Source organism: Muntiacus reevesi, chromosome 10 (genome assembly GCF_963930625.1).
Source record: "Muntiacus reevesi chromosome 10, mMunRee1.1, whole genome shotgun sequence".
Lineage (NCBI taxonomy): Eukaryota > Metazoa > Chordata > Mammalia > Artiodactyla > Cervidae > Muntiacus > Muntiacus reevesi.
Window position 1 is genome coordinate 62876389 of NC_089258.1, and position 12669 is coordinate 62889057.

The following is a 12669-nucleotide window of genomic DNA, read 5'->3' on the forward strand; positions in this document are numbered from 1 at the left end:
GTGCAAAACCAGGAAGCTATAATATCTATGTATGTTTCAACATTTGCATATATTACTTCCTCTATGCCAGGAAATTGCAAGCTTTGTCTTTATCCTACACCTTAAAGCACTATGAATAGAATTTCTGTCCCCAGCATACACTTGATTCTTAATCCCATGAGTCACATACAATAACATGAAATAATAATGAAAAAGAAAAAAAAATTACCAGCCCTAGAATACAGTCTGCTCAGAACTAAGGACTCAGAGGTATTCTGGCATATGTGCAAAGGTAAGACACAACTGCTACTTGTATGCATGCTAGTTCTTTACTAAGACATGAGCATGTGCATAGAAATTCTCTACCAAACTGTTTTTCTCACTATTTTCCTTGTGCATACAGTTTTTACATTACAAAAATGCTCTGCTGTTGTACAGAGTTCATTACTATTTTTATTTTAAGAGCTTCATTTTACTGTGCAAGCCAAGGATTTCAGCATTTCTGCAAATCAGATAACAGCATTTTGCCAAAAATTATTTCAAAATATATCATTTCCAAAGAAGAACAAGATATTGGTTGTTTTAAATAAACAATTGTCTAGCAATCTGAGTAAATGATTCAGCATTTTGGATGGTCTCTTAACTTTGTAAGGATATCCCAAAAATTGGATTAAAAAGGACTCAAATTGGGCAAATCCAGTTTTTTCATGTAAAATAGTTTTTCTTTATAAACAAAGAATCAAGTTTGGTGGCAGTAATGGTGACAGAAAATGGTAAAGGAGATTTAAATTATTTCTGACCTCACTGCTTAAGCTTCATAAGCCATCAGCAGATGAGAAAAAAAAACAAAACACAAATCTGTTTAATTCAACATTTTGTATTCAGAGTTTTCAAGCATATTGTTTGAAAACATGTCTGTTTTCTGCAGCCTGTATGGCTTCTGAAAGGCTGCCATTGGGGAGTAGACATACCTGCCAAGATTTCCTTCTCAAGAATGTGTCTATGAATGTTAGAACATCTTCTGTTATGCCAAGCTCATTAGCTTTCAAGGATTCAAAGAAAAAAAAAATCTTTATGATGTAGCAGAGGGTGTGAGAGAATTGATCATTTAAGTACTAACATTTATTTGCCATATAAATGTTCTTAGACATTTATTTAGAGTTGTAATGGCTCCCTGCAATCACTGGATTAAACATCCATCAATGATGCACGTGCCAGATTTAGAGAACCCAACACTGTGAAAGGGCTTCCTTGGCAGCTCAACTGGTAAAGAATGCACCTGCAATGCAGGAGACCCTGGTTAGATTCCTGGGCCAGGAAGATCCCCTGGAGGAGGGCATGGCAACCTATTCCAGTATTCCTGACTGGAGATCGAGGCAAGAATGTCCATATCCAGGCTCATGGACAGACGAGCCTGGCAGGGTACAGTCCGTGGGGTTGCAAAGAGTCGGACGTGACTTAGCAACTCAGCACAGTACAAAGTCTGAAGTTAAATGTACACAGAATCCTATCCCAGGCGTGAGGGTCTGCAAAGTGAGTTTACTGAATCTGTTTCCTTGTCTGTGAAATGAGGATAATAGAAACTCCTTTTCATAGTTATTATAAAGAATAAGCATAAGAAACATAACCTCCAAAGAAGGAAGAGGTGTCGTAACGTCCATTATTACATACGGTAATAACTCTACGTCTCTTCCTGAGGAGTGAAAGTTAATCACTTAACCGTGTCCGACTCTCTTGCAAAACCATGGACTGTAGCCCACCAGCCTCATCCATGGAATTCTCCAGGCAAGAACACTGGAGTGGGTTGCCATTTCCTTCTCCAGGAGATCTTCCCGACCCAGGGATCGAACCTGGGTCTCCCGCGTTGCGGGCAGACTCTTTACTGACTGAGCCACCGGGGAAGCCACCTCTTCTGGAGGAGGGAGAACAGTGCAGGCAGGCTTATCATCTGCGTCTACTTCAGACACATGGTTACATCCTAAGTAGACTGAAACAGTGACAAAATTTGGTATAATAATGCTGAAATACTAAAGGACTTTTAACTTTCCAACACTTTTAAAGAAGGAGTATATTTTTTTTCACCAAGACAGTGGGTGGCCTAACTGAATGAAGCAACCTGAAAATCAGACAGAGCAACATCCAAAACACTTTCAAACTTAATGACTGAGGATCCACTGGATCCAATTATAGTAACTGGAGTATAACTAATAAATTTCCAACTCGGTTATCAAAAAGCGAGAAAATATTAAGAAACTTTCCTTGAAAAATCTCCTTATGCTAAAAAAATCCAAACTTCAAAATCTTATTTCTCTGTCTAACACAAAGCCATAGAGGATATGCTTGAATTTCAAGACACTAGCTATTATTGCACATGATGGGCGCTTTAAGGTGAGTTGCCTGGGATGCTCACTTATCAGTCTGTCCTATTGTATCTAACTCAGTCATAAACTGGAGAAGGCAATGGCAACCCACTCCAGTACTCTTGCCTGGAAAATCCCATGGACGGAGGAGCCTGGTAGGCTGCAGTCCATTGGGTTGCTAAGAGTCAGACACGACTGAGCAACTACACTTTCCCTTTTCACTTTCATGCATTGGAGAGGGAAATGGCAACCCACTCCAGTGTTCTTGCCTTGAGAATCCCAGGGACAGGGGAGCCTGGTGGGCTGCGATCTATGGGGTTGCACAGCGTCGGACATGACTGAAGTGACTTAGCAGCAGCAGCAGTCATAAACACCACTGTTTGCTGAAAAATGGAAGGATGATGGGCTACTGCACGAAGGTAACACCAACAAACTGACACTTAGTTGTAAATATATATATATATATGTATACATATATATTAAATAGCTTCATTTTTTATATTCTGTTTATAAATGTTTTATACATCTTTTGTTACTTTTAAGTATCATTTAAGTACCATTATTTTTCTTCTTCCTTTTGGGAAAGAGATTTTATTTTTAATCATCTAAATTGTTTACTGTGTAAAAATCCTAATGATTACTGGAGACTGACCTTGAATTCAGAACACTGTTCAACTCTAGTATTATTTTTCTCTGTAAATTGTGATAAAATTTTCAGGTAGACAGTCATATAGGCAAATCATAAATTAAGTAAATAGTAACATCTCTTTCTTTACACTTTTTTATTCCCTTCTCCATTCTTATGCTTTGACCAACACCACAAGTAAAATGATGAAGAACATCATGACTGTAGGCATCATTACTAAGATACTTGCTAGAGATTTTAAGATATTGTTAACCTAAAAATCATAAATGATGTCACACACTCCAGGAAGCCTGTCATGACTTTTCGTTACTCAAGATTAGGTATCCTTTCTATGTAGTATGTAATCCTCTAATCCTGTGTGCTTACTTCCATCACAGCATGCAGAATATTACACGATTTATCTCTTGATTAGTATCCCTATGATGAATTACGATCAGGTGGGGTCTATGTCTTACCTTTATATCCCCGGTACCTAATAAATATCAGGCACATAGTAGAGACAAAAGAAAAGAGTTGCTGGAAAAAAAATAGCTGAGTGAGTACATTTAGAGGTGCTTCAGACTCTAAGAGTCTGTAAGTATTTTTAGTGTAATTAGTAAGAATGTGTTAACATACCAGAGACACCATGGCCCAACCAGTCTTGTTATAGATGAACTCCAAGTTGTTCCTTCTTAAATAGAGCAAACCACCCACAAGTGACACCAGCAAGGCCAAAGCAATGGTGCCAGAGTAGTTGGGTGGCCTGAAGACACGAATCTGCAACAATAAAAATGTTTTAAAATTAAAAGTATTAATTTTTTTCTCTGATATTCTCGTCCTTCTGATCTTTAATACATGTAATTCAGAAAGGTACCACCTTACTTTTCATACCAGGCACTAACATTCCTTGTGTTCTTTATGAGTCAAAAACATATGCCTTAAAACATCATGGCTGTGTAATGAAATGTGCTCTTCTGGTGCGTTTAGGTGAATACAGTTAAATATATGCAAAACCTACTTCCATTCAACCCAGAGCTGTTCTGGTTCATGATGATGAACCAGATGATCATGATGATTCCGAACATGGGATCATCTGGTAAAAAGGAGAGGTGCGATGGGGGGACTACTACTTGTATTATTTCAAATTGGAATTTTTTTAAACCTTTCCTTTTAAACAACTTTATTGAGCTTTAATCCATATACCATACAATCCACACATTGAAAGTGTACATTCCAGTGATTTTTTTAAGCATATTCAGATAGGTGCAGCCATCACCACAGTCAGTATCAGAACATTTGAATCACTTCAAAAGGAAATCCCATTCTCTTTTGGCGTCCACTCCCTTATTCCTCTCACCCTCCAGTCTTCTGACCCTGATCCTTCTCACCCTCCAGACCACTAATCAATCTACTTTCTGTCTCCACACATTTATTCTGCAATTTCATGTAACATGTAGTCTTTTGTAACTGGCTGCTTTCACTCAGTATGACCTTCTCAAGGCTCATCCTTATTGTAAAATGTGCCGCTGCTTCATCCCTTTTCATGGCTGAGTATTTCCTTGCGTAGATATCACACTTTGCTTATCCATTAGCCAGTTAATCAGCTGGATATTTGGGTTGTTTGCACCCTATGGCTCTTATGAATAATGCTGCTGTAAACATTTTGCACAATTTCTGTGTAGTATATGTTTTCTTTTCTCTTAGATATGTATACCGAGGAGTAGAATTGCTGGGTCACACAGAAACTCTATGCTTAATGGCTTGAAGAACTGTCAAACTGTTTACCAAAGTGGCTGCACTATTTTCCACTCCTATAAATGGTGTATGAGGATTCCTATTTCCCCAACTTACTTTACAAGGTGAGATACTTTACAAGGATAGAGAAACCAGCTTGAAGGGGCTCCCACTAGTCATACCGAGAACAATTTTGGTACCAAAATATTTAAGCGTAGTACTAACAATCTCTGGAGGGAAAAAACAATATAAGATTGTGTACCAATGGATGAATGAAATACAAAGAAGGGAGGACTCCTGCTTACAGTAAAATGCCAAGGATCAATCTGAAATATGGACAAAGTGCTAGAACTGGAACATCATCTTTGCAACCATCATGATGAAATCTGGATCAGGTAAGAGTCATCAATGGATGCTAAATACTGACAAAATTTTGATGAGGAGTAGGATACCTGTGTGATCCTAAATGTCTTCACATAGGGAGCTTACTATTTAGGAAGGAGAGGGTAGGCCAACTGACAAAACGAGAATATGTACAAAAGTTCAAACAGAAGTAGTGTATTAATGCGAGTCTGTGAACGTGATAACTGTATGGTCCTATATTTCTTAGGAAAGACAATTCACCTTAAAATGATTCAGAAAAATATGTGTGGGTATGTAAGTGTGTGTGTAGTGGCAGGGCAAGGGATGGGTAGGAGGGTAAGAATGCCAAAGCAAAAGCCGTAAAGCTAATGGTGTGTGAATCCTGACACACGGTATACACTGAGACTGGATGATTTTCATCTGTGGAACTACTTAAAGTTTGAAATTATTTCGAAATATGTTTTTTTTTTTTTAACAAATGTGGATCTGTCAACAACATGTAAGTGTGATAAACAGGTTAGAATCATTTCTGATTAAAATTGAGTATTTCTTATGAAGAACTAATAGTACTTTCCAATGTTACATTTAATATTTTGTACCAAATAAATGATATATTGTAGAGCTGAATATCTGCCTAAATATGTCACCAAAATATCATTAATACCTATATTATTTTATGTACAATGATAGTAGTATGAAAGACATCTGTCTCAAGTGAGAAATATGCTTACACCAAATTAATATCTCTGTACTATATCTAAGGGAAATGTAATTTTAAAATAGCTGGTTATAATTGCTCACTGTAGAAAATTCTAGTGACGTTAAGGGACAAAATAGCCATAGCCCTCCACACAGACATTAACTACCATCAACATTTTAGACATCTCAGTAATATTTTGCTTTTCTAAATCTATTATAAATTCTGTTTTTCTATCCTACTTTTTCACTTGTTATCCTTTGAGCTTCTTTCTATGTCAAGTATTGTTGCAAACCACTGTTTGTCCAGATGGTGCACATTTAATTCATTTCTCATTTTTAGATATCTGATTTCTGAGTGATTTTCTTCTATTAAAATGTGTAATTTTTTTCCCATAGTTAATGGTTGGGGGAGAACGAAGGAAAGAATTATACTGTTAGAATTTATAGTCCTGAGAACAGCATATGTCATTTTCTCATATGGCTCATAAAAAGTGAGTCTTATCCCACTGTTATTTGCCCAAAAGATAGATAAAAATTACACACCTGGATTTTTAATTAGTGACTTTGATTACTAAGACCACTGAGCAATATTCAGTACATTTTTTAGCCTCTGAAATTACTTTGTGCCTAACATGTATTCTTTAATGGTTCATTGATATTTTAAGAACCATTATTCCAAAAGCCATTTAAATTCACCTAACTCAAAGTTCAGCTTACAGCTATCAGATGCAGTTTTCCTAAAGCAGGAGAAATTGAAAAAAATCCTGTGGCCTTATTATAATGTTATACCAAACCAAGCTAATTAGCCTATTATTAAAACTGTGGGGAATAAAAACGCACATGAACATCCGTTCTGTCAGCAATCCACTTTGCTAGTTGTTCAGCTGCAAATCCAATTCTTTGAAGGTCAAAAGTATCAGCTCTCTTGGGTCTGCCTTTCGGAGGAAAATGCATGAATGTAGGAGCGGAGTTAATGTTGAGCTGTAAAACATGAGATAAAAAGACTAAATCTAATATCCCAGCTTTTTTTCCTGCATGAATTTTGGAAAGACAGCACTATTATAAAAATCCAAGTGGCTTTCCAGAGCTTAACTACTGTTTTTATTCATCTTGATATACTGCTGAATAGAAAAGAACTTATGAATTAGGCCAAGTTTGCTGAACCTTCACATACATCATTCATACTCTCAGCTGCATCATCTATTTCATTGGTCATTTCCTTCTTTATTTTCTAGAATTCTACCACTAAAGAATGAAATGATTCAAAGTGCAAAACAGAAATACTGTAATTTGGGGGTATACGGATGATTTTCCCTTAAGCAGTTGTTAAAGAAAAAGGCTGGCATTTGATGAAAGATGTAAATATATTATGTAATTAATTTCAAGTATGTTGACTTGTCTATCAGTTTTTAAAATGTTTGCTGTTCAACTCCTCTGTTATTTCAACTATCTCAAAATGGTTACATCTCATTAATTATTTTCTAAAGGCAAGCGTCATCTGAAAAGTATACTGAATGCACACTACCTTAGTATACCTAGTACAAATGGTGTTTATTAACAATAATCTAAAAACAAACATGAGGTTAATTTGCATTGGGGAGTAAACTGCAAAGCATGGATAGACATTAAATTCTTGCTGCCCAATGAAAAATGCTTGAATTGAAAGGCAAGGAGCTTTTTTGACCCTGGCTTCTAATATATAGTTCAACATACCCCAACAATGAGAATAAAGAAATAAGTTCAAGTAACAACAAACATTAGATCAAGGTTCAAGGTAAAGACACAGCAGTACCAGCTGGGGAGTACATGTTATAGACATTTACAATTTTTACTAAATTGAACAAAACACAGTCACCAATTCCTTTCTGCCACTCCACACTTTGTTCCTGTTTGTTTTCCTGATAGATGCACACGAGACAATTAGAGCCAACATGACTGCTAGTGCAGATCTCCCTCTAACACATCACTGACTTGCTGGTCTGTTGTCAGACACTTAGCCGCAGTCATTACACAGGAGTCACATACAATTTACTTTCTGAACAAGTCCCTAACAAGCCCAGGGCTGTCAAATTTCTACATGACATCATTTAACCTTATATACCCCCCTTAAATGATGTCACAAGGATGAGACGCTAACCCAAAGGACTCATGTCCAGTTTCTTATAAGGATACCAATCCTATTCAAATTTGTCAAGATTATATCATCATCACTGCTGACATTAAGCCCTTATATTCCAGGGACACTTCTAAGCAGTTCATGTGTTTTCTTTCATTTAGCTTCACAACAATCCAAAGAGAAATATATCATTTTTATCTGTTTCATACATGAAGACATTAAGGTATAGAGAGGTTACATCCCTTATCCAAGAATACAAAGTTAGTATATGGAGATGATAAAATATGTACATAAAATTTGAGCTCAACTGTCTGGCTCCCTGATCCCTGCAGTGATTAATTTTTTGTGTTTACCAGTACTTGATCATGCCTTTCAAATGTATAACTCCTAGCAGTACCCAACATGGATTAGTTTGGGTATCCTTGTCTCTTATTTTTCTCATACTGTCTGACCCAGTTCTTTACCAGGTCATGGGAAAGCAGTTAGACTCAAGCTAATTTTAAGTGGACCATTAGTGAATATTTTTGCTTGCTTGCTTGCTTTCAGACTGATAATTCATTCTTCTTTGCTGATTTCTAGCTTCATCCTTATGACATCATTTAACCTTAATTACCCCCCTTAAAGGGCTTCCCTTGTGGCTCAGCTAGTAAAGAATCCGCCTTCAATGCAGGAGACCTGGGTTTGATCCCTGGGTTGGGAATATGCCCTGGAGGAGGGAATGGCTACCCACGCCAGTATTCTGGCCTGGAGAATTCCATGGACTGTATGGTCCAATGAGTCGCAAAGAGTCAGACATGACAGTGACTTTCACTCACACTCACCCCCCTTAAAGGCCTTTTATCCCCCTAAAACAGCTTAAAAGTTAAGTAAAACTTTGTTGTTAATATTTAGCTGCTAAGCCGTACCCAACTCTTTTGCAACCCTGTGGATTGTAGCCCACCAGGCCCCTCTATCCATGGGATTCTCCAGGCAAGAGTACTGGAGTGGGTTGCCATTCATCCTCCAGTGGATCTTCCTGACCTAGGGACTGAACCTTTGTCTCCTGCAATGCTGGCAGATTCTTTACCATCGAGCTACCAGGGGAGCCCCATGTAAAACTTACCTTGAGTCTTATATAAATATTCACAAATTTATGCAAAATACCACCCAAAGCACATACAATTAAATATCAAAATAAAGTTAATGTATGTAAACTGCCACTGTATGATGGAAAAAGAAAAAACATATTTCCTCTATGATGGAAAAGCTAAAATGTGTTTATTCACTAAAGGAAAAAACTGTACTGATAAAGATAATATTAACTGTAATTATTTTAATCATATTACAGAATTTAGTAACTACTCATTGGAGTCACTGAACTGTGTTTTTATCTGGCACACAAAGATGTATCAACCATAACCAACTCCAATAAATATGCTATTAAAAGAAAATATATTTCTCTTACCTGTTGAAAAATGTCTGTTCCCTCATCATAGTCCACTTTACTGAAGAAGAGTTTGTTACAAAAGGCAGATGAATAGCGCCAGGAGTTAGCCAGTATTTGATATTCTTCATTAGCTAGTCTGATAAGGATAATGGGACAGAGTGGAAACATTATCAGTATTCAAAGATTAACAAAGCTATTAATAAAACAGGAATTCTGGGGCAAGAGTTACCCTGGCTTTAGTAAAGAATGCAAGCTAAGAGTAGATTTTATATTTTAAATGGATGTGAAAAATAAAAGAATATTCCATGACACATAAAGATTATCTAAAATTCAAATTTTTATCATTTCATGAATAAAGGTTTCCTGCAACACAGTCACACTGATTCATTTACTTATTGCTGCAGCTGTTATTAAGCTACATAAGAGCAGAGTTGAGGAGTTTGAGTAGAACGTGTGAGGGCAAAAAGCTCATCCTGGCCCTTTGTATAAGAAGCACGACAACTCTTATTCTAGGGGATAAAATCATTTAGTGTCACTTCCTACATATATAACTTAAATCTTTTGATGATTTTTAGTAAAAAGCACAGAACAATTTTTAAGAATTTTGCAATTCACTTTAACAGAGAAATAAAAATCATGGATATGTTTTAAAACTGTAAATATCAGTTATACTCCACCTTTAATGTATTCCATCTATCTAAAAATGCATTTACACTTGCACCTAAAAGTAAGCAAAGATTTGAGTAGCTAAACCAAATGCCACAAACAAGCCCTCCTCTAAGCATATTTACTCTTATTTTGAATTCATTTCTATTGGACATTTTGTGGATACAACTGATACGGAAGCTCTATTTTTTTTTTTTTTTTTTTTTTTGATGTAGGCATGGAAGAGAAATAAGGAAAGGCTGGTTGCAAAAGGATGTAGGCACAGCCATGGAAAATGAAGCAACAGTGATTACTAAAACTTAAAAAAAGGAGAGGGAGCTTCTTCCATGTAGTTGACTCTTCACAGGAGATATGGTGAGTCCCTCTCCCAAAAAAGTATAGACAGAAAAAGATCTAATCCTACAATCACAAAAAAACTTGGAGAGGAGTCAGCAGCAGATAAGAGATTTCAAGGAATATCTGGAAAATGTAAGGCTAGTGGAAAAGTTTTGATGGATAAAATTACAATCTCCAAGAAGACGGCAGTGCAGAAGAATCTAGGAAAATACTGGATGAGAAGCGCAAAGCTGCCAGGTTAGAGGTTTCATCTTGCTAACAAGCCAGCCTGTTGCTGTCTCGGGGGTGCTGGCAGAAGCCACAAGACTAGGGGTCAGAGACCTAAAGGACTTTATTCTTCAATTTGTATGCACCAGTTCCCTGTGCCCCCAAGTTCACGGATGACACAAAAGGCCCTTCCCGGATGCCCGCACACGCAGCTGACTGGGTTACCGGACTGCACTACCAGGCTGGGGGACTCACTGTTTTTCTAGCACATGACGACGAACTCTGCTCTGGGGAGACATAACGCCACTCCTTAAGGCTTGTCACTGCACACACAACCCTTTGCCTTCTTGGCATGCCCAGCAAGAACAGGCAGGATGATCAGAGGCCATGGTTGGCTGCTTTTCCCAACAGCAGTCATAAAAAAATAACAATGCCATATAAAAAGGAACAGATAAAGTGAGAGAGCACCCTAAAGAGGAAACATGATTTCTCAAATTAAATACGGAGAGAGTTAAATAAAATTCACAGAACAAAAAGGACATAGGTAGACTATACTGGGGGGAGGAAGGAGAAAGGGGCCTAGATATTTAATCCAATAAATCCAACTTTCAAACAGAAAGAGCTCCAGAAAGAGAAGAGACAAAGGAAGTATTTCTGGAAACATAATACAATTAAATGGACTAAGTATTCAAATTAAATTACTTCCCAGGTTCTGAATAAGTGGAATAAGAAAAGACCAACATGTTGTGATACTTTACAATGCTATGGATAAAAAGAAGGTCCTAAAAACTTTCAGAGGAAAAAAGTATTTAACAAGGGCCAACAGTGAAATGCGGACTGGACTGGTTATTGGCAGCACTCGGTGCCTTCAGAACATGCCTTCAGAGTTTCGAGGGCGTGTTATTTTCCATCTAAAATTGTACATCAAGCCAAACAACTAAGGAACTTTGAAATAAACATGTTTGAAGAAATATAAGTAATGTGAAACTACCTTAAGATATAATTAGTAGAAAGGTACTAGGAATGGAAAAAAATGAGAAAACCTGAGAATATAATAGAGGAACTGTAAGAAAAAAAAAGGGATGACTAGGCAGGATATGGTGCAGGAGGAAAAGCAGAAGATGTGTAAGAAAGCTGTGATCCAACTACAAAGCTGTGAAATACAAATCAGAACAGGAATTTAATTGGACCTCAACATAAAGAGGAGAATAGATTTGAAGCAACCATTATAATTAGAAAACGCTGGAAGATATCAAAGACTGTAGGGAGACATATTTGGTCCCACAATAGTAAGAGTGATGACAACAAAATGAATATAAAAGGCAAGGTCTAAGTAAGAAGAAAATTTAAATGTATCATTATCTAGATTAATAGGTGATGGGAAAAATTAATTATTTTGAACATTTTCTTTTACATAAAAGTAGAGTTATAAGTAAGAGCACTACACTGTAGAAAAGGAAACATACTAAAAACCTACTATTTTGCAACTGTTGTTATGGCAGACATAAGGATGGTCTATCGACGACGACAGGGCTACCAATGATGACAATATAGAAATAGAGGTAACAGGATTGGTGGGTAAGAGGGGAGGAGAGATTGTACATGCTAACCTTCAACTTAGAGAATCAAGAGATATCACTTATAGTTATGAATAAGTAATAGAAGGATGCTATTTACTGTTATAAATAATAAAATAATAATAAAAGAAAAAAGCTATAAAAATGATAAGAGGTGAGATGAGTTAAATCCTCACTTGTTAGAGCCAGAAATGTAAAGATCAGGTGTACTGTATGAAATATATAAAAGTAACCTTTAGAGATTTAAAAAAAAAAACCACAAAGGAATAACAGATTGCCAATGGCTAACTGTGCAAACAGGTGAATGCAAGGGCTAGAAGAGATAGTCTAGGCCCTTTTTTATTAAAAAGGAGCACGTAATATTGCTATGATTAAAATATATCTATTTAAGAGAGCTAAAAACAAACAAAGCTTTGATCTTCGGTCGTTCAGCATAAAGACCCATTTGAGATCATTTAGCATAAAGACCTTAAGGGCACGTTTTATGGTAAAACAGTGCAAAAAACCTACCACTGTAAACATCAGCCTGAAGCTGCATTATGCTCAGTAGGCAGAAAGCTGTATTATATATATTTTGAATC

General features: G+C 36.7%; 1 protein-coding gene across 5 annotated transcripts in view; it reads right to left on the minus strand.

Moving 5' to 3' along the window:
- Positions 1-12669, minus strand: part of TUSC3 (tumor suppressor candidate 3) — a 216965-nt gene that overhangs the window by 91963 nt on the left and 112333 nt on the right. For all 5 annotated transcript variants that reach the window (XR_010664615.1, XR_010664616.1, XM_065947258.1 and 2 more), the window contains exons 3-5: positions 9321-9438; positions 6601-6741; positions 3601-3741 (exon numbers count right to left, since the gene is read on the minus strand). Coding sequence is in view for 3 of the 5 variants with exons in the window: in XM_065947258.1 (XP_065803330.1) it covers positions 3601-3741; positions 6601-6741; positions 9321-9438 (400 nt within the window). In the remaining 2 variants the exon portion in view is untranslated. The remainder of the gene's footprint in view (positions 1-3600; positions 3742-6600; positions 6742-9320; positions 9439-12669) is intronic.